This window comes from Gobio gobio, assembly GCF_949357685.1.
Source record: "Gobio gobio genome assembly, chromosome: 9".
Lineage (NCBI taxonomy): Eukaryota > Metazoa > Chordata > Actinopteri > Cypriniformes > Gobionidae > Gobio > Gobio gobio.
In genome coordinates this window covers 12,082,721-12,108,440 of record NC_137115.1, presented here as the reverse complement: position 1 = coordinate 12,108,440, position 25,720 = coordinate 12,082,721, and the positions used below count along the sequence as shown (strand labels likewise).

Here is a 25,720-nt window from a genome sequence, read left to right as displayed (position 1 = left end):
CAGGCTCACCAAAATTGAAGACAATAGAAGATTGGAAAAATGTTGCCTGGTCTGGTGAGTCTCGATTTATGCTGCGACATTCAGTTGGTGGTCATAATTTGGCGTAAACAGCATGAAAGCATGGATCCATCCTGCCTTGTATCAATGGTTCAGGTTGCTGGTGGTGTAATGTTGTGTGGGATATTTTCTTGGCACACTTTGGGCCCCTTAGTACCAATTGAGCATTGTTTAAATGCCACAGCCTACCTGAGTATTGTTAATGGCCATCCCTTTATGACCACAATGTATCTTCTGATGGCCACTTCCAACAGGACAATGCTCCAAGCTCAAATCATCTCAAAACTATTTATTGAACATGACTGAGTTCACTACACTCGAATGGCCTCCACAGTCGCCAGATCTCAATCCAACAGAGAACCTTTGGATTGTGCTGTAATGGTAGATTCTCATCATGGATGTAAACATGTCAATATGGACCAACATTTCTGAGGAATGTTTCAAGCACCTTGTTGAATCTATACCATGAAAAATGAAGGCAGTTCTGAAGGCAAAAGGGGGTTCAACCCAATACTAGCAAGGTGCACCTAATAAAGTGGCTAGTGAGTGCATATTATTTTTCGCCATCCCTGTAATCTTGATTTTAAAACATTGTATTAGAGAAAATTGTTAGATTTTGTATAAGAAAATATGAAAACAAATTTAGTTTATCTAATGGCATTTTGTTCTTCATTTAATGTGTCAATAACAGTTGTCCTTAACGTCACTTTGTCATTTGTTATAAAGGGTGGGTCTTTTATCCAAAATGATTTGATTGAACTTTAATAGAGTTTAATAGTATACACAAAAGTTCTGTGTAATATTCACACAGAATTTGAGTATGAAATATATCGAAAACAAACATCTGTTTCTTTTGAAAAATGCAGAGCAATAAATCATGCACAATAAAAATAGGAAATTTATTCAGAAAGTCAACAGGGTCAATTGGATTTCAAGTTGTTTTACAAAGACGTTGTAATCACAGTTTTCATTATGAACCGCGATTTACAAAAGGCACTTTGTTTTTCACTAATGTCCTCACCTCTTACTAGCAGCTCAGCTTCTGCAAGTACACTGTCCGCACTCGTCTGAGCACGGCAGCCATATTTCCCAGCATGCTTCAGGAGGATGCTTCTGATCATCAGGTCTGCTGTGGAGGACTGCTAAATGGAGGGAATAATAGAAAGTACAAAGGGAAACAGAGAAGTGAGATAAAGAGAGAAATAGACCTCTGTGCAGTGTTTGACACCTGAGCAATGGGCTGCTGCTATAGCCTCTATTGGCTTGTGTGGATTAAGAGATTCCTGTTCAGTTTAAGAGCACGCACGCCATTACTTTCCTCAATCTGCTCTTCTCTGGAAATGAGAAACGCCCCAGGCGAGACTGCGAATAATTCAAGGTCTACAGGCAGCTCTTTAGTACAGGGGCTGATTAAAATTACAGCACATGAATCAGACAGCTGGGTGCTGCGCCACTGTCTGCCACGCACTGTCGTAATGAATATGCGTTGCTTGTGAGGAATATTCTGGATCCTTCACCTCAAAAATATATTAACAAAAGAAAAATTTAGTATTATTTGCAGGCCCGGTTCCAGAATCAAATCACTGAGGGTGCTTCTGAAATCACTGAGGGTGCTCTAGTAAAGTGCAGATAGGCTAGGCAATGGCTCCACCAAAGCAGTGTACAGTGAGAAATTGATGATTATTTATTTACAAGTCATTTACCAATCACTGGAATTTCAAAAATATTTTGCTACAAATTGTTAATCTATTAGTCTGCCTTTACATTGCTTTAATGCGTTACTATTTTAACATGTCATCTTCCTGAGAACCAGAAAAAAAGGTTTTGTGAATGTAGATGTTTTTTTTTATTATTATTATTGTTTGGAGCGTAAAAAAAAAAAAAAAAAATGTATTCCTATGTTATAGGCTATGCTATATCCTCTGCTCTGTAGAGGACACCAGAACCCCTTTATTGAGAAAATTAAAAGACATGAATAGACAAACAATGGGATTTTGTTGTCATTCACCAAACAATTTTTTGGCTTCAAGTTTTTTTTTTTAAATCCAAACTTTGTATAAAGATGATTCTCAATGTTATGGAAGATACAGTATAATTTGATATACCATTTTACTTTATGCAATATGTGTGTAAACATGGCCATAAATGCAATTCCCATTCTATAGGCAATGCATCTATATATCTATATATCTAATTTGCATATTAATGTGTTGTAATGTAAAAAGACGTGTGATAATATTTTCATAAGAATGTCTTGTATTTCATTATAATATCCAGACTAAAAACTGTGTATGTTCTCAGAGAAATTTTTTAAATAATGTCCTCTACAGAGGCAAAACCTCTATTCTGGGTCTCAGGAGGATATTTCTGTCTTGTGCAGAGTGGCATTTATATTTAGATGTCACTTCCGAAACTTTGCTGCATGCAATTGGCCGTCGGTCCTCTTAGCAATAATAGTTTATTCAATGAATGACTGTTGCCTCGAAAGCGCGCCAAGATCGCTAAAATGCTGTTGCTTTGCCAGTTCATTGCGATCTCACAAAGTTCCTTTATACAAATGAAGTCGTCTTGTCAACAGTAAATCTCTTACTTACATTGTGTCTTGACTTTGTTTGTTAGAGAGGTTTCGCGAGCCTGCATTAACTCAGCACTGAATAAAAACTCTGGCGTTTTGAGCGGTGAGACTCTGATCGCGTTCGAGAGATCAACCACTATCTGTGATTGGCTATACTCACCGCTGCAAAAACTTGCTGTAAATAGATGCATTTGACGCTCTCCAGAACTCGGACACAAATGTGCAAATCTGCCAAATCTGTTTAATCAATATTACTACAGTATCAACTGAGGGTGCTTTTGCTTGCGTTTGAGGGTGCTTAGCACCCCATAGAATTATTATTACCGCCTGATTATTTGCCATACAGGTAACACATTTTTTTGGGATTTGGCAGGAAAATGAGTAGTAATGCATTAAAAGATTAGTTCACTTTAAAATGAAAATTTCCTGATAATTAACTCACCCCCATCTCATTCAAGATGTTTGTGTTTTTCTTTCTTCAGTCAAAAAGACATTAAAGTTGTTGAGGAAAACATTCCAGGATTTCTCTTCACACAATGGACCTCAATGGCAACCAAAATGTTGAAGGTCTAAATCAGTGCAGTTTCAAAGTGCTTCAATGGGCTTCAGAGGCTCTGCACGATCCCAGCCGAGGAAATAGGGTCTTATCTAGCGAAAACATCGGTCATCGGTAAAAAAAAATTAAACATTTATATACTTTTTTACCTAAATTACTCATCTTTCACTGCTCTGCGACGTGCCACGGATTATGTAATCACAACAGAAAGATCACGCTAGATGTAGGTGGAAGTTCCGCCCCAAGCGAACATGCGAAGATTAATACAAATCCCCTTTACCAAATAAAACTCCATCTCCAACTTTAAAATCATCCGACATCGTTGTTTAACCTTTTTTTGCTAAAGGACGTTTGTATTAATCTGGGCATACACTGTGCGATTTCTATGCGATTTCAGCAAGGTTACCTACTCACACTGTATGAGTAGATCGCATGCAATGTAAAAGCCAAAGCTAACGATTTATGTGCTCACACTGTGCGGTCCCGATCGTCGAGCGCTCACACTGTACGAGTGAAATATGCGCAATAAAACCCCCGTGCCTAGTGCGACGATGGTGTAGGCTATAATAGAGAGATAGCCGATCAAATGCATCAGCTATCAATATCAAGAGGATTTAGCATTTACAATTTATGTATAAAAAATATTATTATTATTAGGGTAGGCTTACTTTAATTATTAAATTGATATTACAATTTGCCCCCGCGATAATTTCATAACGCTCAATGCATAACCGACATGCTGCATAATAAAAGAATAGATAGATTAGCTTACTCCTCATTATTTAAAAACATTTTGCCCAACAAGGAATTATAGGCCTATAATTAAAATGATTATCAGTCTATAATATGTCAGAACACTGCAATAATATCAGTCTCAATGAAAAGTAAGAGCAGCTTTATTTAAAAAACAACTTGTTTAACAAGAAATTGGCCTAAACTTCTCTTCTTCTTTTTTTTTCACAATATGGGCCACAAGAGAAATATTAAGAATATAAAATAAGACAGTTATAGGGTACGTTATCAGCATATGTTAAAGTAGATTTATCTCTTGTCTCTGTGAGAATATGCTCCGAAAGATCGTCAGATTTTACTTTCACTTTCTGTAGTGAATAATTGACTAGGTTTGAGACTTCACTTCACGTGATATCCACTAGGGATGGGACGAAATATCGTTTGACAAAATATCGCGATACAAAACGTGACGAAACGCATCGAGGTCGAAAAAAATGGATGGCGAAATAAAGATAGATGGCACTGCTGCATGATTTGCATAGTATATAAATAATTTAGTGTATTATATGTGTGTGTATATATATGGGGCAGACATACAGTCTATGGTGGCAGGCTGGCAGCACCATCTGCTGATCAAGCAGGGTAAAAAAACTAAATGAAAAAAAAATGATATCAACATATGTGCATATATGCAACAACAACACTGCAGCGAGCTAACAAATATTAGCATTAGCACCAACTGCCTTGCCCCCAAACAGCCGACCATGGAGTCAAATGAGGTCGAAATTGAGGACGCTCCGCCTGGATACAAGTCATATGTCTGGCAGTATTTTGGCTGGCAGTATTTTGGCTTTCTCATTCAACGTCACCATAAAAATGTGAAGACGGCCCCGGAGAAAACGAGCCTACCGAAGGGACAGCTGACCATGAAACAAGCACTGACACCAACTCTACCTCCGTCAAGTCCGCGTGCAAAACAGATAACCAGGCTCATTGGCGAATTCATAGCGGACTATATGGCTCCATTTAACATGGTAGAGAACAGAAAATTCATCCAAATATTCAATGTGCTGGAGCCCAAGTTTAAGATGCCATGTCGAGGAAATTTTTCAGAGAAGGTAATCCCGGAAATTTACAATGAAACCAAACAAAGCGTGAAAGAGTATCTAAAAAATGCCGACTGTGTCGCCCTGAGCACCGACAGCTGGACCTCGAGTGCAACACAGAGTTATATAACCATCACGGCAGAAGTCATCAACGAGAAATGGGAGAGAAAAAGCTTTGTGTTGCAAACTCGTGAGCTAAGTGAAAGTCATACTGGTGTTAACATAGCTCATAGTTGTTGTTATACAGTAATATTTTCTTCTTTTTTTTCTTTTTTGATATCGTATCGTGACGTATCGTATCGTAACCCTGGCATGTCGAGGTGCATCGTATCGTGAGTTTAAGTGTATCGTCCCATACCTAATATCCACCGACTCGCCTTCATGATTTAAAAGGGGTAAAATTTAATTAAGTAAATATTAAATAATAGTAGATAAAAGTAAATAAATAAATAAATAAATTGTGAAAGTAATACAGGTAAAATTAATGATCAAGTAGCTAAATGAATAAAAGAGGCACTGGATAGGCTATACACGCTGGTTTGGAAGACTTAGATTATTAATTTTACAACACGAACTGGAGGCATGCAACAGTTTGATAAATTGCTTCTATTTGATAACTGCCTACAGAACTTAAAGATTTTCTTCTTTTCGTTTTCTTTCTTGCTGCATTAAACATTAAATGGTTCAGCTTCAGCTTTCGCGCAGTGATGAGAAATAGGGCAATCAGTTTGTAGCTCTGCTTCAGCTGTTCGATAACCTCACAAGGGGCGACCAGAATTTCTGATATGCCAACCATCCGATTGCCGATCAGGAGAGGTTTGTTGCCTCTGGTTTCCCTCTGTACACTGCACGAACACCTCATGGCAAACCTGAAAATCGTCCCGACCCAAATAATCGCACAAGTCACAATTCTGCACGAAATCGGACGAAAATCGCACAGTGTATGTCCAGCTTTAGTCTTCACACGAGTGCTTTGTAAACACGGGGGCGGTACTTCTGGTTACATCTAGCGTGACCTTTCCGATGTGATTACGTAATCCGCGGCGCACCGCAAGATGAGCAATTTAGGTTAAAAAGAATATACATTTTATTTTTGGGGAAAATTACCAATGGTTTCGCTAGATAAGACCCTATTCCTCGTCTGAGATCACGCAGAGCCTCTGAAGCCCTTGGAATCGCTTTGAAACTGCATTGATTTGGACCTTCAACAGTTTGGTTGCCATTGAAGTCTATGATGGGGAGAACAATCCTGAAATGTTTTCCTCAAAAACTTAATTTCTTTTCCACTGAAGAAAGAAAGACATGAACATCTTGGATGAGATGAGGGTGAGTAAATTTTCATTTTGAAGTGACTAATCCTTTAACACTTCAGCTACTACTATTAACTAATATGGAAACAAGATAAAAGGGGTCCTATTATGTTTTTTCACCTTTTCAACTTAAGTTAATGTGTAATGTTGCTGTTTGAGCATAAAAAAGATTTACAAGGTTACAAAGCTCAGTCTCCAAAGGGATATGTTTTATTTAACAATATCCACTTTCCAAGAACTACAATGAATTACTCAATCATGTTTGTATGCTGCTGAGCGTCCCTATGTGTGTAATAATCAGAGTGTATGCACATTGCGCACCCGCCTATAGGCGCATATTACTAACAAAAAATCCTGCACTATTGACTTTAGACAAGGTTTTTGTTGGTCAATGGTGTAATCGTTTTCAGTTGCCTCAAAATAGCAACGTGCCAACAATGTGCCTGAACACACCTCGTTTTCAGACCAGCACGCCCATGGGCGAACAGATGTGTCGCGCCTGGCATCGCATTGCGCCGGGTATATGATAGGGCCCTTAGTATTATGTTGAATATAATTTTTTTGTGTGTCTATTTGTCAATGAGGGATTTGTGGACACATACATTTTTGGATTTTTGGAGTAAAAGTTATAGTTTTTATTTTGAAGTAAAAAGGTAAAATTAGATCCTTGGAGTAAGACCTAATAATAACTTTTGACAAATTATAAAGAATTACCAAATAATTACTAATCACGTGTTTGAGACGTGAGCAATTGTACTGTTACATATCTGTGTTTCTGTCGTGTTGTTTGCTTTGGTCACATGTTCCTTTGTCTATGTTTCCCGCCACTTTCTGTTTCCTTGGTTACCCTCGTTAGTCTAGTTCTGTTCAGCTGTGTTTAGTTATCCTCATCTGTGTCTGTATTTAAGTTCCTCCTTGCGCATTCATTCCTTGTCTGGTCTCCGTTATGTTTACACGTCATGTGTATGCTGTGTGGTGTTCGGTCTGATGTTGATTCTGAATAAACCTATCTTTGTGGAAGTCCCAACTCTCCTCTTCACTACTGCACCGTACTACCGTAACATGTACAGATCACTAGTAGTTCTTGAAGAGTGACTAGGTAATTAGGGATGCATTTTATGACTGAAGTTTATGGTAACACTTTAGTTTAGGGTCCAATTCTCACTATTAACTAGTTGCATATTATTAGGATATTTGCTGTTTATTAGTATTTATAAAACTCAAAATGATGCATTATTTCTGGTTCTGTCTAATGAAGAAAAAAAAGCTAGAGTAGAGAATAAATTCCACAATCCACAAACTCTCTCTTTTAACTTGATACACTCTTTTTCATTGAAATTAAAAATATCCTATGAATATTCTAGTAAACTGTGCCTACTCCGGGTGTGTTTGCTGAACAGGCATTTTCTGGGGTTCATGAGAAGATCATATGGTGCAAGTGTCCCATGAAGTGAGGAGCTCTTTTCCAAAACGCTATAAATCCATTTCAATAGTTTTCAGGAAAATTGTTTTTTTTACCTAGACCCACACATTTTGTGAATATTCAATTTATCCTGTTAAAATGTTTTTTGGCTCTGTCTGAACATGTTGAACAATGATTATTAAATCATACAACAATATTGTTGATGATAAATTCAAAGTTAATAAATTTTTTTTTTAACGCTATAAATCCATCAATTTTTTATTTATTTATGGTTTGTCTTTTTTTTTAAAACAACAACAAGTGTGTGTGTGTGAGTGAGTGTATGCGTGTGAATGCGAGTGTGTGTGTGTATGCGTGTGTGTGTGTGTGAGTGAATGCGAGTGCGTGTGTGAGTGAATGCGAGTGTGTATGCGTGCGAATGCTAGCGTGCTTATGGTCCTGGACTTTCGGACGCTTCCTTGTCACTTGCGTGATGTCCATGAGATGAAGTATGGCGTGATCCTGGTCAACCTTGTTTGGTTTTTCATAAAAATAACTGAAATTTATCCTCAGATCGTCCGGCGACAGCCTCTCGGCCTGACAGAAACCTTTGGCAGCAGCTTTGTGTTGACATCCCACTGCTGTTATCAACGCGCTACCTGAGTGACGAAACTTCTTTTTTTGTTATTTTTTGTGATTTTCTTTGTCCAGTCTGCGTTTTCTACCCCCAGTTGTAGGTCTCACTTGCTCATCAAGGCCATCAAAAGTGTTATCAGAGTTTAAAGCACTCATTTTTATGAATGAATGAACGTAAACAAACAGCTGTTCAGAGTGCCGCCCTGTTGGATTACGTAGTACGGTCATCGAATTCTGATTCGTCGAGAGGATATATCGTGTTTAGGCTAAAAATAAGTTCGGCGTTTATCGAGTACATTTTAAACAAGGAAATATAGCGATTTGGCATGAAATGTTGATGGAGCAGTGAATAGGTTCAGTACACAGCAAAACGACATGATAAACTCATTTTCTTTAAAAATGGCGTTTATCGCGTTTTGGAAAAGAGCTCTTCAAGTATTCATTAACACTGAGAAGCTAATGACAACATGAGAACAACATACAAAAATAAATAATTCAGTTTACATGACGTTGATGCATCTCGATTGCGGAATAAACATCAGTTGAGTTCCACAACTCATTCCTGAGCACTAGACTAACTCTAAATTTTAGATGAATTTTGGAACATTTTACAGTAGTGAGGGTTGCCATTCAGAAATTAACAGTTTATTTTTCGGCCTAAATTTGAATTTGAAGGTAACAAACAGGACCAAGAATTGTAATTTGAATTTGAAAACTAGGAAGTAGAATTAAAAAATGTTTAAATCTCATTTGCATGTTGATTTGGATGAAAACATCAGCTAATTTAGCGTAAAAAGGAACAATAAACGGATGATTTAATCAGGTAATTTTACATTAATTATTCACTAAAATACCCAAACACCCAATTAACTGCTGTGCCAATTAGCAGTTAAACCCATTGTGGGCTAATCGAATATAAAACCTCTAAAACCCAGGCTAACATGGCACATATCTTCCCACATCAGATCACAGTGAATGTTTAACAGTGACAGTTTCATGGCAGATTGGTGCTCAGTGCTGCTGTAAAGGGAACCAAATGATGTTGTCAGCTGGAAGCAAGACTTAAATATGCCTATAATCTGATACTGAGAGGATACAAGACGGGTTGAACTTAATTGTGTCAGCTGGAGCTGGAGCTGAGGAATGATCAGGTGTTACATGAATGCATGCATGAGATGAGGTGACTTCATGACAGAGAAGTAAAAAAGCAGTTTATGTTATTGTAAAAGCCAGCCAATCAAATTGAATGTCCTCAAGGAATGGTTGACTATTTGTCCAGGATCCTACTAGTCTATTAATATTAATGAGTTTGACAACCCAATGAACGCCATTTGAAAATACGGAGTTTGCCCACCAGAGAAGACCTATGAACAACAACATCATGTTTAGAAATATTTTCCAACTGTCACAGCAAAAATAATACAAACACTACTGGTACATTATGGAAGAAAAAGCCTCTTATGCTCAACAAGGCTGTATTAATTTGGTTAAAAATACAGTCAAAAATAATTTATTGATTCAAAAGAACTGTTTTCTATTGTAATATATTTCAAAATGTAATTTATTCCTGTGATGTCAAAGCTGAATTTTCAGCATCATTACTCCAGTCATCAGTGTCACGTGACCATTCAGAAATCATTCTAATATGCTGATTTGGCGCTCAAGAAACATTTCTTATTAGTATCAATGTTGAAAACATTGCTGCTTTATATTTCTGTGGAAACCGTGACCCCAAAAAATAAAAATAAATACTTTTATTCAGCAAGGGCACAATAAATTGATCAAAAGAGACAGTTAATCCATTTATAATGATTACAAAAGATTTATATTACAAACAAATGCTGTTATTTTGAACCTTCTATTCATCAAAGAATCCTGGAAAAATACGCCATAAATAAAAAAACTGCGAACCATATGCACGCCAAAACTCATTTTGGCGTATACATTCCGCGACATTGCACACTCGTATTATTTATACGCATTTTTGTGTGATTAGGCTCTTTTAAAATATATATATATATATATATAAATGTAATAATATTTAATGATATTGCTGTTTTCACTGTATTTTTGTTCAAATAAATGCTGCCTTGATGAGCACAACTTATGTTTAAAAACATTTTGAAAAAATCTGGTAACACTTTAATTTAAGGTGATGTAGTAGTTACACGTTACTACATGTACTTACTATAGTAATATCAGTAAATTATTAAACTAAATTATTAATTTTAGTAACTAACCTAAACCAGACCCTAACCCTTACTGTAACTATATAGTACATGTAGTTATTTAATAGTACTCAGTACATCTGAGTAAGTACAATGTAATTACATTGTTACAGTATAATTATATACAATTATATATAAGTACTGAGTAATATTAATTAACAACATGTACTTACTCTAGGGTTAGGGTAGGATTAGGGTTTGGTTGAGGTTTAGTTGCATGTAATTATGCATAATTTACTGTTATTACTGTGGTAAGTACATGTAACGTGTAACAAGGACACTGTAAAATAAAGTGTAACCAAGCATCTTAATTATTCCAAACTTTTGACCAGTAGTGTAAATGAAACCCCCCACTATTTTTGCCTATTCAAAAATTTTAAATATATATTTTTTCTTTATCAGCTGCTCCCCTCACATTGTTTATTTGTCTACACTGGCACAGTACAACCAGTATATTTAGTTAAAAAAATATATATACAAAACTCAAAACTCAAAACAATCCAAAGCACAACAGACGTCTGTGCATGCACGTCATTGGATGATTTTGTGGCGGCAGAATGCCTGTTGATGCGCTGTAATCAGGGAGTGTTCTCAATCCTGCAGGAAGGGCGGAGAGTGTGTGGAGCTGCTGCTCCTCTGAGACTCTGATAAACATGATGGTGTGATTCACAGCGGGTCTTTCATCATGATGACATACGGTCCAGGCTGACCTTTCACTGGATTGATTCTCACTCCAGTTAAAGCAGGATTTGGTGCAATGTGGCATCTCTAAAATAAGTAACTGTGACTCCATCTGTTCAGGAGCAACAGATTGAAGATAGAGTTATGATACTGTTATCAAAAACTATGTGAGCAGTTATACTTGAAAACTATTTTTAAAAAATTCATCTTTAATTATCAATTAATGGCATTCAAAATACGAGTGTAGGGAAGCGGAGAGAGGGTTTGTCGGCATATTGGAGTGTGAACCAGATTGGATTATTTACAATATTATCATATGGGTAGTATTAACATGATATTTCAAGGTTATCATCAATATTGGTATACTGGGCCATCCCTGATGCCAATCTTTTAAAAATCATGAATTAATACTGATATACCATAATGATGATTTATGAAAAAAAGTGTACAGCTTGAATTAAATCTGATATTATTATCTGATATTAATATCGACCAAACTGTTCAAATCAAAATGCTGAAATTATGAGATGCTGATATAAAACTGATATTTCAATGATGATAGAAAAAAAAAGCGTTTCAATTGAAAAAGGCTCCAATATTTCTTACTTCCAATATCAGCCAAAGGAGGTACAGTATACACCAATAATTGACAAAATGCTAATATTGACAGCTAATATACAACCAAAATATCTAACATAAGCAGATTCGAAAAATATGCATTTACCTACAATGTACAAAAACATACCTATGCATACATTTCACTGCCGTTTCCAGCTAAAATGACCAGTAGTGGCAGCAAAACTCTTAAAATAACTTTCATTCCTTTTCACACAAATTATGATTACTGTGGCAGATTGTCAATTAATAAAGACTTATGTGTGTGTGTGTGGTTCCTTGAAATGACCTAAAAACACTTTATAGTGCATAAAACTAAAATAGTTTGACGGTTTCACTGGTATTTTTTTACCCAATGAGCCTGTAGTTTCACTTGGCATCAAATGTTTAAATATTTTCTAAATTCTTTAAATCTTCTTCTAAAATCGGCCAAATAAATAAAAAATATATACATTTGCAAATAAATAAAAAAGCTATTATTGACCAATACTGATATGCCACTGTAATATTAGTAGGAAAAAAGTTATAAATATTAGCTGCTTTGTCCAAATCATTTACAGTATTAAAGGATTACTTCACTTTAAAATGAAAATTAGCCCATGATTTACTCACCCTCTAGACATCCTAGGTGTATATGACTTTCTTCTTTCTGATGAACAGAATCAGAGTTATATTAATAAATATCCTGACACTTCCAAGTTTTATAATGGCAGTGACAGGGTCCATTGAGTTTGATAATCATAAATGTACTCCACACGGCTCCAGGGGGTTAATAGGCCTTCTGAAGCAAATCGATGGGGTTTTGTAAGAAAAATATCCATATTTAAATATTTATAAAGTAAAATATCTAGCTTCTTCCAGGCCGTAACGCCTCTCGCAGTTCAAAGCGTTTACACTACGTCTGGCGTCATACATCGCACCAGTTATGCTTTTTCCGTAAGTTGAACACAGAAGGTAGTCTGCCGGAAGCTGGATATTTTATTTTATACAAATATGGACATTTTTCTTACAATACCCCATAGACTTGCTTCAGAAGGCCTTTATTCATGGATGCATTATCACTGCCATTATAATGCTTGGAAGCATCAGGATATTTATTAATATAACTCCAATTTTGTTCATCATAAAGATAAAAATCATATACACCTAGGATGACTTGAGGCTGAGTAAATCATGGGCTAATTTTCATTTTAAAGAGAACTAATCCTTTAAGTCCATGCCAATAATTTACAAAATATTAATACTGACTATTACCAATAGATGACACACAGGTAAATCAGAAATCACTGATATTTTGTGCATTAACCAGTGTTAATTTTGACAACACATTTTGATTTAATTTTAGTCATAGTCTTTTGACTAAAATGCCATTTAGTTTTAGTCATATTTTAGTCACCTGAATTGTTTTTTGTATTAGTCTAGTTTTAGTCGACTAAATATCATAATATTTTAGTCGACTAAATCTACAGTAGTTTTAGTCTCCCAGTATCTAATGAGTTTAGTTAAATTGTAATACATTAAGCATTTAAGCATTACATAACCGACTGTCACTTGACCTGACATTTTGACATCATTTTGTTTTTGACATTAAAAATACACGAAAGAGAGCCCAATTCACTTTTTTTTTTTTTTTTTTTTTAAACATCTATATCGTTTTTTTATAACTTTGTCTTTCTGTTTTAGTTAGTAGGCCATATCAGGTTAAGCTAAAGCTTCAAATAAGTTTGTTTATTAGAATTTTTTTAATTTCAGTTAACATTTATTTAATTTATTTTTAATGGTTTTAGTTTACTATTATAACCCTGATACTTTATTGAATATGTGTCAAATACTGGTCTTTCCTCCTGACTATGAATTAAATGGGAATTAAATTAAATACAGTTTATTGTGTAACCAAAAACGAATATATAATGCGTGACTTTTAATTATAAACAAGCTCGAAATACACCGTGACTCTTATTTTGAAATGTCTGCGCCTTACTATTGCAGTTGCAGAATGCTTCAAGTTCAGATGAGCGAGATAAAATATGCATTGTTACAACCGTCTACAACATATTACTATATAAACATCGTAAAGTAAACATTGTCATTATTCATCAGCATTAGTTCATAAACAATTGCCTGGCATAAATGTGCGCTATTCATTGATTGTGAACCGCTCTAGAGCGCTGGATTGGGGATGCGTGAGCCAGTAGAACAGCGGTTAGATCAGCACATTACAACTCAAATGTGCTCATCTGTTACACAGGACATCAGTTCTGACTGGATCTCTTCCCTAATCGTCCCTCCCTAACATTTTCATCTCGTTTTTATTTGTTGACGAAAATGACTTGAAAATGAGTTGATTTTCGTCAAAGTTTTTGTCATCCAACACAGTTTTTATTTAGCTATCGTCTCGTTTTCGTCAGTGAAAAAAGTTTTTTGACGAAAATGATGACGAAAATTATTCGTCAACGAAATTAACACTGGCATTAACAATAACACAGAGTAAGTAATATTACTATCCACAATACACCAAGCAATAGCAACCAGATGACCACCAAACAGATATAAATATATTTCCCATTCAGTCAGTCACGTTCATTGTTACGTCAATACTGACATATTGGTATCCAAGATTGGCCCGCAATATGTCATTATCGACGTAACGTCTCGGTTCCCTCCTTCAGGGAAAGAGGGTTACATCAGTAACCGTGACGGTCACCTACAGCATCAGCAGCACAAGTACAAAGTGGCACATCTGTGGTGAAGCCGCTTACTGTTTGAATGTACTCAAAGTGACTGCCCTCCTGCTGGGTGTTGAGCGGTTGGTTGTTGAGCAGCCAGAGGAAGGACACGTCCAGCGAGGGGTCATGAGTGACTTTACAGCTGAGCACCACACTCTCTCCCACCGTCACCTCCACCCGGATGGGGCTCAACTCCACCCGCATGGGCTCTGAAACATGAACATCATTCTGTCATCAGAACAAAATAACCTTATGACACAGAAGAACATCTGCAGCTATGCCAGCCACTCTGAACACAGTCACTAAACACCACAGCATTTGGGAAACGAGTGACTGGAATCCTTGAACTACATTGAAATTCATAATTGACTTTTGAGTTCATCCTCCAGAATTTCAGACCTTGACAAACAGAAGATCTGTAACAGTTAAACATATTGACACTGGGCCTTATTTTTGAAAAACAAAACAAATTTTTGTGTGAACTGTTCAAATCATTCCTAAAATAAATAGCTGCATTGCATTTCATTGTATTATTTACTATAAATTTGTTTTAGTTTAATAATTACATGATACAATTGTGTTTAATGAATGACATATGCTTATGCAGTGACATCAAAGATCAACAATTAGAAACAACAATATGTGTGTTTGTGTAAGAAAAATATCCATATTTAAAACTCTATACACTAAAATAACTAACTTCCGGTGGGCCGCTGTACGCATCGATTTACGGCGAAAGAGTAACCCTTGACCCTTGACGCATGCGTATTGACGAACGCGGAAGCACAGAGGATAGAGCAAAACAAAACACCGGTCATGAATTAGAAGTCTTAAACGAGAATTTTTAAAAAGAAATGGCGGAGGATTTCGATATAAGAGAAGAGGGGCTTGAGTTTGTTTCCCAGCCCTATCCACGAGAGGTGTCAAACTTGCGATTCTCCTATACATCGCGTCAAGGGTTACTCTTTTGCCATAAGTCGATTTGCGTATGGCTGTCCGCCGGAAGCTAGTTATTTTAGTCTATAAAGTTTTGAATATTTTTTTATTACTTCACTTTAGAAGACCTTTATTAACCCCCCAGAGCCGTGTGTAGCACTTTTATGTTGGATATAGGGGTGTAACGATTCGTTTTAACAACGATTCGATTCGTATCACGATTTGAGGTTGTCGATATGATTCAAGGACGATATTGGTTCATTTAGAACGATACGATCCGAAACGATTCAGTGACTTGAAATAGATTCAGTAACTTTTTAGCCAAAAATTGTGTGACTGAAATAAATATCTGGATACTGGTCAGTGCAGGTGAAGTTTCCTAGATTCCTGTTGTTTCTTGTTAGGGAATCAGGTATCAATTAATTATGGATATAAACAAACAAGTAAACAACAATTAATGGCAAATGCATTCAAATTTTATTTGAATAAAGTGCAACCAACAGTTTAGGTTGAATTAACAGGAAGTTAACCTTTTCTGCTCTCATTTTCAATATTCAATACATTTTCAATAAAAGCACAGTAAGTGCAACCAACATTTCAACAGTAGGTTAACCCGCTACTTCTGCTTTTGTTTTCCAACATAAAAATATTACAATATTAATATCAAAAATAAAGTGCAACTAACTTCTCTTCAGGTTTAATTAATAGTAGGTTTACCTGCTACTTTTGCTGTTGTTTTTCAACATTAAAATAATACAAATACATTATTAATATCAAAAATAAAGTGCAACCAACATTTCTTCAGGTTGAATAAACTGGCTGAACCTGCTACTACTCTCAGTTTAATAAACAAATAATATTTAACAAAAGATAAAATGTAACCAACTACTCTTCAATGACTCTACAGATTTATTTTTCAAAAATATCAACATGATCTGACCGCAGAACACTTCTCTGTGCGTTCACTATGTCTCCAGCAGTACTAAAAACTCGCTCTGCTGGCACACTGGTGCCAGGAATGCACAGGTAACAAGCAAGGGTTGAAGGTACAGGTAGCTCTTTCTCCTGGTGGCTTGATAATTTCTCGCTCATTGGCTTCTCCTCTGCCATCCGCCATGCTATGTTTTGTTTTCTTAGCGCTGCTGCTGGTGCGTTGCGATAATGTGCGTTGCAGATAGGCAGACTGAATCGAGTAACCTTTAACGCCTTTATCATTAAAAGTGCTAAGAAAAAACATCCATATAAAGTCTGACGTGTTAAAATCCAATGCGTTATTTCCTATCATCGATACAATCGATTGATTACCTTTTAAAACGATGTTAGATCGATATATGTCGTCTGGAAGGCCAACTTGCCGAGCACAGATCGATGTAGTTAGATCATAGGAAAATAAATCAATACATCGATGTAGTAGATGAATCTTTACACCCCTAGTTGGATACATACACTTTTATGGACTTCAAAAAAGAAACAGCCATTTACTGGCATTATAAAGCTTGGAAGAGCCAGGACATTTTTTAATATTACTCCGGTTGTATTCATCTGAAAGAAGAATGTCATATACACCTTGGATGACCTGAGGGTGAGTAAATCATGGGCAATTTAATTTTTAGGTGAACTATTCATTTAATTGGTTAATTTCAACATTTATTAAAATCAGAAGTTGTATCTGTTAATATTATTTAGTAATGGACCTGAGCTAATATGAACTAACAATGATACTGTAACAAATGTATTTCTCTTTGGCAGTTAATGCATTAATTAACGTTAACTAATGGGACCTTTTCTCTGCCTCTAAAGGGCAATTTTCACCAATAGAATCCACTATCCAATCAAATTGAAATTTCACTTGGAAATTTGACACATTACATTAATTAAATGTTATCTGTACAGTATATGCTGTGTACTACTTTATAAAATGGTAAAAACATACATTATAAAATGAAAAATGTTTCAGTAGTATGCTACTTTGTCATATTACCTCATTACCTTGCATAATTGAAGACTGTCCAACTATCAATTAAAATAATTATGATTATTTTGCATTTCAAATTTATATTTGTATAAACATATCTAAACCTTTGGTGTTCAGATCAAATGATGAGTTAAGAAAGAGATGGGCATGTGTACCCAAGTTTTTGATTACGTATTTTATGGACCAAATATTTTAGTTTGGCTTGGATATTTTATTTTATTTATATTGATTATATCAGATAACATTTTAAGCTATCATATGTTACAACGTGCCCCTCACATGTTACAATGTACCCACCTATGGGGCATGTTGTCACATTTAACTTCCATTCTCTCGGGGTAAATCAAGAAAAAAGTATACACTGTATTAATGAAACAAAACCACATAATTGTACTAGACGTGTGCAATTAATGTGGGAAAAAATAAATACTCTGAACCACTAGTGGATTTACACAAACTGAGAAAGTCAAAAAGTGTTAGGTGGTGCCCCGCTCTCCCCTACCTTTCACATAGTCTGTTTATCTTTGAGAATGATCTACCTCAGACTCACTAAACAGCCTTACAATGTGTTATGAAATGGTGAATCTGCCCATAACATAAATGTGTATCTTTAGGATTCCCTTCAAGAAATACTCACATATGCCAACAGTGATAAAATCAAGACAATCTGTCCCATGCCTTCCCGTTATTACCTGTTTTCTTGGCAAAGAACAACCTCCTTAACAATATCTGTCCTAGGAGACAGTAGATGCTCTTGTGGGAGTAGATTCTTGAGCGGGCAAAACAAATATCTTCACGCCTGATAAGTTGAAATGAACTATTCTTCCATCCGGCTCAGTCAGCCGGCGGTCTGTTTGCTCTTGTGGTTAACCACGGGCTGAGGTTAGGCTGATGGGGTGGGGGCTGGGGGTTGATGAAGGTCTCTTACCTTTCACCAGAAGCACGGTTGTCAACTCCGCTGATCCAAACTGGTTTTCTGCGCGGCACACGTAGCTTCCCTCATCCGAGCGGCTGGAGTTAATGATGCGGAGGGTATTGTTCCGAAGCAGCATGATCCTGTTAAAAATGGAGAATTTATTTGAAAGAGGAAATATTTACCCACTTCTTTAAGGCAAAATAAACAAACAAGCCTAAAATGAAAGTTATGGTTACCTAAACTGATCAGCATGTACCTGTAGTGAAAATATAATATTTATTTCTAAATATCTAATGAAATATACCAAAATTACCACAGTATTACCACATTTTTAGCACCATGGTTTTCTCTACAATACACTTTATTGACAAAAGTATTGGGACACCCCTCCAAATCATTGAATTCAGGTGTTCCAATCACTTCCATGGCCACAAGTATACAACATCAAGCCCCAAGGCATGCAGACGCTTCTACAAACATTTGTGAATGTTCTCAGGAGCTCAGTGAATTCAAGCGTGGTACCGTGATAGGTTGCCACCTGTGCAATAAGTCCATTCGTGAAATTTCCTCACTACTAAATATTCGACGGTCAACTGTTAGTGGTATTATAACAAAGTGGAAGCAATTGGGAACAACAGCAACTCAGTCACGAAGTGGTAGGCCACGTGCAATCACAGAGCAGGGTCAGCGCATGCTGAGGCACACAGTGCGCAGAAGTAACCAGCTTTCTGCAGAGTCAACAGCTACAGACCTCCAAACTTTGTGTGGCCTTCAGATTAGCTCAAGAACAGTGCGTAGAGAGCTTCATGGAATGGGTTTCCACGGCCGAGCAGCTGCATCCAAGCCTTACATCACCAAGTGCAATGCAAAACGTCGGATGCAGTGGTGTAAAGCACACCACCACTGGACTCTAGAGCAGTGGACACGTGTTGTCTGGAGTGACGAATCACGCTTCTCTGTCTGGAAATCCGATGGACAAGTCTGGTTTTGGCGGTTGCCAGGAGAACGGTACTTGCCTGAATGCATTGTGCCAAGTGTAAAGTTTGGTGGAGGGGAGATTATGGTGTGGGCAAGGCAAGGCAAGGCAAGTTTATTTGTATAGCACATTTCATACACAGTGGCAATTCAAAGTGCTTTACATAGAAATTAAGTTAAAATAGTCATAAGCGGAAAAAAAATAAAAAAATATATAGTATAACAGTTATAATAGGAATTAAAAGGAAATAATCTGTGGTGGAAAAAAATGGAGAGTCAGGTTTACTTTAAAAATATTTGTCAGCTAACTGTGCGTTTAGACAGTACCCTTACAGACAAATCTTCTTGGCCTAACTTGAGGGCGTTCTCTAGATGTTTTACCCGCCAGAGCAGATCTAAACGGGTCTTCCTCGCACCGGAGGGAGTACTCAAAAAAATATTTGTCAGGTAACTGTGCATTTAAACATTACCCTTACAGACAAATCTTCCTGGACAGGAACACCAGGGCTATCTCTACTTTGTTCGACCGTCAGAGCGGATCTACACGGTCCTTCCTCTTACCACCAAGGCTATACAGATCTATCCGTCAGAGCAGATCTAAACGGATCGTCCTCGCACCGGAGGGATTCCGATTTATCGCTCCCCCGTCTCTCAACCTCTTCCACCCAGACAGCCTTAACAAAATAAAAAATTATAAAAAATAAAAAGTAAAATTAAAAACTAAAAATAAAACAGGGTTAAATTGAAACACATAATTAAAGTGCAAGCAGTTCAGACAAAGCACAGAGCTCATTCAGTAAATGCATAAGATAAGGTGCAATCAGTCGGACGTACAGTGGCATAGCTCATTCAGTAAATGCACAGCTGAACAGATGTGTTTTGAGTCTGGATTTGAAAGTGGCTACTGTTGGAGCACATCTGATCTGTTCAGGAAGCTGGTTCCAGCTACGGCTGGCATAATAGCTAAAAGCAGACTCTCCTTGCTTTGAGTGAACCCTTGGTATTTCTAATTGACTTGATCCTGATGATCTGAGTGATCTGTTGGGTTTGTACTTAATCAGCATATCTGCAATGTATTTAGGTCCTAGGTCATTGAGTGATTTATATACAAGTAATAGTACTTTAAAATCTATCCTAAATGTAACTGGAAGCCAGTGTAAAGATCTGAGGACTGGTGTGATTTGGTCATATTTTCTGGTTCTGCTCAGAATCCTGGCAGCAGCGTTCTGTATGAGCTGCAGCTTTCTAATGGTATTTTTGGGAAGGCCAGTGAGAAGACCATTTCAATAATCCACCCTGCTGGTGATACAAGCATGAACGAGTTTCTCTAAGTCTTGCCTGGAAATAAAGCTTCTAATTCTTGCAATATTTTTTAGATGATAGTAAGCTGATTTTGTTATTGCTTTGACATGACTACTGAAACTCAGGTCAGACTCCAAAATCACACCAAGATTTCTGACTTGATTTTTTGATTTTAGACCTTTAGCCTCAAGATATGCGTTCACCTTGAGAATTTCATCTTTGTTTCCTAATGTAGTGATTTCAGTTTTGTCTTTGTTTAACTGAAGAAAGTTTTGGCACATCCAACTGTTCATCAATGCATTTACATAGAGAGTCAATGGGGCTGTAGTCATTAGGTGATAGGGCTAAGTAGATCTGGGTGTCGTCAGCATAGCTGTGGTAAGCCATTTTGTTATTTTTCATTATTTGGCTCAGTGGCAGCATGTACAGGTTGAATAGGAGTGGTGCAAGAATTGACCCTTGTGGGACTCCGCATGTCATGGATGTCCACTCAGACTTATGGTCACCTATACTCACATAATAACCTCTCCCTTCTAAGTATGACCTGAACCATTTGAGGACCATTCCAGAAAGCCCAACCCAATTTTCTAGCCTCTCAAGAAGTATGTTGTGGTCAACAGTGTCGAATGCGGCACTGAGGTCCAGTAGTACCAGAATTGATGTTTTGCCTGTATCTGTATTGAGGCGAATATCATTTATAATCTTTATGAGCGCTGTCTCTGTGCTGTGATGCGGTCGGAAACCAGATTGAAAATTGTCAAAGTATCCATTTGAGTTCAAGAATTTGTTCAGCTGACTGAAAACAACTTTTTCAACGATCTTGCCTATGAAGGGGAGATTTGAGATTGGTCTGTAGTTGCTCAGTATGGAGTTATCCAGATTTCTCTTTTTAAGGAGAGGCTTTACTACTGCAGTTTTAAGGGAGTTTGGAAAAGTCCCAGAAAGAAGTGAGGCGTTTACCACTTCTAGGAGATCTGCTTCTAAACAGTTAAACACACTTTTGAAAAAAGAAGTGGGGAGTGTGTCAAGAGCGCAGGTTGATGTTTTAAGGTGCTGTACCATTTCTTCTAAAATTTTACCATCAATTGCTTCGAAATCAGTCATAATAACTTTATGAGGTTGTTGTCTCATCTGACACACCTCAGAGCAACTGAACGATGTGCTGATCGCATTTCTGATATTAATGATTTTCTCGGAGAAGAAGGAAGCAAACTCACTACATTTGCTGTCTGAGAGCATTTCACTGGGAATGTGACTCGGGGGGTTTGTTAGTCTCTCTACAGTAGCAAAAAGAGTGCGTGTGTTGTTTATGTTTCTGTTTATAATATTTGAAAAGAAGGTCTGTCTAGCTTTGCCTAGTTCCACATTGAAAGCACGAAGATAACAGCTTCAACTCTTCTGGGAAGGCTTTCCACAAGGTTTAGGAGTGTGTTTATGGGAATTTTTGACCATTCTTCTAGAAGCGCATTTATGAGGTCAGGTTTACAAGGCCTGGCTCACAGTCTCTGCTCTCATTCATCCCAAAGGTGTTCTATCGGGTAGAGGTCAGAACTCTGTGCAGGTCAGTCAAGTTCCACCACACCAAACTCATTAATGCATGTCTTTATAGACCTTGCTTTGTGCACTGGTGCGCAGTCATGTTGGAACAGGAAGGGGTCATTCCCAAATTATTCCCACAAAGTTGGGAGCATGAAATTGTCAAAAATGTCTTGGTATGCTGAAGCAGTGTGGGGTTGTTTTTCAGGGGTTGGGCTTGGCCCCTTAGTTCCAGTGAAAGAAACTCTTAATGCTTCAGCATTCCAAGACATTTTTGACAATTTCATGCACTTTTTGGGGTCATTTTATATCCACAAACCATGGTATTGCCATACATTTGTACCATGGCACCATCACAGTCCTTTATTAAGGCACTAGGCAAAAATGTGAGATTTTAGTATTCTGAAGTTCTGAATGTAATTGTAAATATGCCATGAGAAACACAAACATATAAATAGTATATACAAATAAAGTCTACAAAATGTTCAAGATTTGGGTTATGTAAAAAAAGCAGACAAAAATGGCTGACCTTGAACTTGAAATTAACTGATAAAAAGTAGTCCTACTTACACTCTATTAACAAGTCTTGTCTTTCATTGTCATTTTAACATCAAGATTTAAAGATAGTGTTGTCAATAGAGTCATTTAAAATGTTAATTGACTGATATTATCTGAGGATTAGTACGTTGATGGCTATCAAAAGACATTAGCCAATTAACTGTTCAAAGCAATGAAAGGGCAGTTAATTATAACAATTAAAATGTAAAAGTATGGATAATATCCATTTATATCATTTAGCTTAAGCTTAAGTCACAGGCGGGTATTAAAGAGAAATAGCTGGTGTTGGTAAGGACAGAATGCCCTGATGATTAACATGCTCGCCCAGGTATATGGCACGTCAAACGGCCTTAATCGGAATACCGTTAATTTGAGTGGAAGTCAAGATGAGATATACTCCTAATGACATTCCATTCTTTCAGAAACCAAGAGAGAGCAGGAAGGCAAATTAAATTTAACAGAGATAACTAGAGTCTTGCTTTTATCTTATCGCTCACTCTCATTCACTGTTCTGAGAGCAGTTTCAGAGAGCACCTCTGTGCTGCCCTCATATAATGAATTAACTACAGACAAAGAGAGAAGTCATATCTTGTCTGGGGTCCAGGGAAACAGTCTCCCTCTAAAGAAACTACTTGGGAACTTTAGCACATGAGCAACAGGGTCTTGGTTTTATTATAGCTCTCAAAAAGCCATCACCTGAAGTGTCATAAAGTGAATGCTCTAAAAAATAAGTTGTTATCATCTTGCTCCATCTTTAAACGTTTTCATACTTCAGGCCTTTTCATAAGAATCAAACTCAGACCTTTTTAATTAGATGAAAAAGTGAATTCATTGCATTCCCATTACTGATATTGAAAATGAATTCACACCTATTTTTGGCCCAGTTTAGTTGTGCTTGGATCTCAGTTCACTTTTAATTCACATTTAATTTGGAGTGTTTAGGACAGTGGCTCCCCAACTCTTGATAACTCAGATCTACTTATCAACATAAGCCATTCATTTCACACAGCTGGAAAAAACAACACCCTAAAACTGGCCAATCACTGAGCTTATAATGGGGTTATTATCGTTAACTAATACTAAATATTCAAATATTAATAGTTCAAAATATTTCTAAAAACCAAAAATACCACAGTATATCAATGAAATTACACTGGCCTAGAATGGGTTCAGGCAACCTCCAGGATCACACTTTATATTAGGTGACCTTAACTAACATGTACTTAACCATTTGATTCAATATGATGTAGCCTACATGTTGTTGCATTACATTTAAAGTACATGCATTTAACTAATATTTATTGTTACACTGTTAACTTGGTCACTTTTGAATCAACAAACTCCTAATTACTGCTTATTAATAGTTTATAAAATAGTTGTTAAGTTTAGGTAGCCTATTGGGTAAAAAAATCGGGTAGTATTAAGGATGTAGTATATGGTCATGCAGAATAAGGCATTAATATGTGCTTTATTAGTACTAATAAACAGCCAACATCGCATGCTAACAAGCAACTAGTTAATAGTGATAACTGGACCCTAAACTAAAGCATTACTGTTAACTTTACCCCTAAATGTAACCCAAACCATTACCCCAAAACCAACACTAACCTCTAATCCTAAACCCAACCATACCTCAAACTCATTTGCAATAAATGCAGGAATTTCCAGAATAACATATACTTACACAGTAAATACAAAGTAGTTGTTAAATTTAGGAATTGGGTATAGGATTAAGGGATGTAGAATATGGTCATGCATAATAAGGCATTAATATGTGCTTTATAATATGCATGCTAATAAGCAACTAGTTAATAGTGAGAATCGGACCCTAAAATAAAGTGTTACCAAAGCATTTAATGTTACTACATAGTAGTGACAGTATTTAATGGTGTTGTTCAGTTTTGGTTTCATTAAATTTTTTTCTGTTTTGTCTAAGTTCTGTTTGCTAGTTTAATCAGTGATTCAGTCTGAGTGATTATGTTCACCTGTGGTTCGTGGTTCCTTCATTAAAGGTATAGTTCACCCAAAAATCCAATAATTTACTCACCCTCAAGCCATCCTAGATGTATATGACATTCTTCTTTCAGACGAATACAATCGGAGTTAAATTAAAAAATGTCCTGGCTCTTCTAAGCTTTATAATGGCAGTGAATGAACATTTTAAGACCAAAAAAGTGCATCCATCCATTAGAAAAGTATTCCACACGGCTCCGGGGGGTTAATAAAGGCCTTCTGAAGCGAATTGATGGGTTTTTGTAAGAAAAATATCCATATTGAACATTATAAAGTATAAAGTAAAATATGTAGCTTACGGCACACCGCCTTCCATATTCAACTTACGAAGAAAGTGTAAAGCCTCTCTCAGTTCAAAATGCTTATGCTGCATCCGATGTCATCGTCGCGCCAGTTATGCTTTTTTTGTAAGTTGAATATGGAAGGTGCCAGAAGCTGGATATTTTACATTTATAACGTGTTAAATATAAAAAAAATTCGTACAAAAACCCATAGATTTGCTTCAGAAGGAATTTATTAACCGCACAGAGCCGTGTGGATTACTTTTCTAATGGATGGATGCACTTTTTTGGGCTTCAAATTCTGGGCTGCCATTCACTGCCATTATAATGCTTGGAAGAACCAGGACATTTTTTAATATAACTCCGGTTGTATTCGTCTGAAAGAAGAATGTCATGTACATGGCTTGAGGGTGAGTAAATGATGGGGTAATTTTCATTTTTGGGTTAAAACTTTAACTGTGTATTTATTAAGCCCTTAGCCAATTTGTCCAGTATTGTTCAGCCTGGTCTCATTGCGAAAATGTACCTCTGGCAACGTTTTTGCAAACCCCAAAATACGTACCAATATGTACATATCACTGCAGTTTCAAAGTGATATGTCCAC

At 36.7% G+C, this 25,720-nt stretch overlaps 1 protein-coding gene across 1 annotated transcript in view; it reads right to left on the bottom strand.

The window, feature by feature from the left end:
* cntn5 (contactin 5) overlaps positions 1-25,720 on the bottom strand; it is a 460,526-nt gene that overhangs the window by 51,178 nt on the left and 383,628 nt on the right. Inside the window, exons 13-15 of the mRNA XM_079825767.1 lie at positions 18,464-18,591; positions 14,658-14,833; positions 1,079-1,199 (exon numbers count right to left, since the gene is read on the bottom strand). Coding sequence (XP_079681893.1) covers positions 1,079-1,199; positions 14,658-14,833; positions 18,464-18,591 — 425 coding nt within the window. The remainder of the gene's footprint in view (positions 1-1,078; positions 1,200-14,657; positions 14,834-18,463; positions 18,592-25,720) is intronic.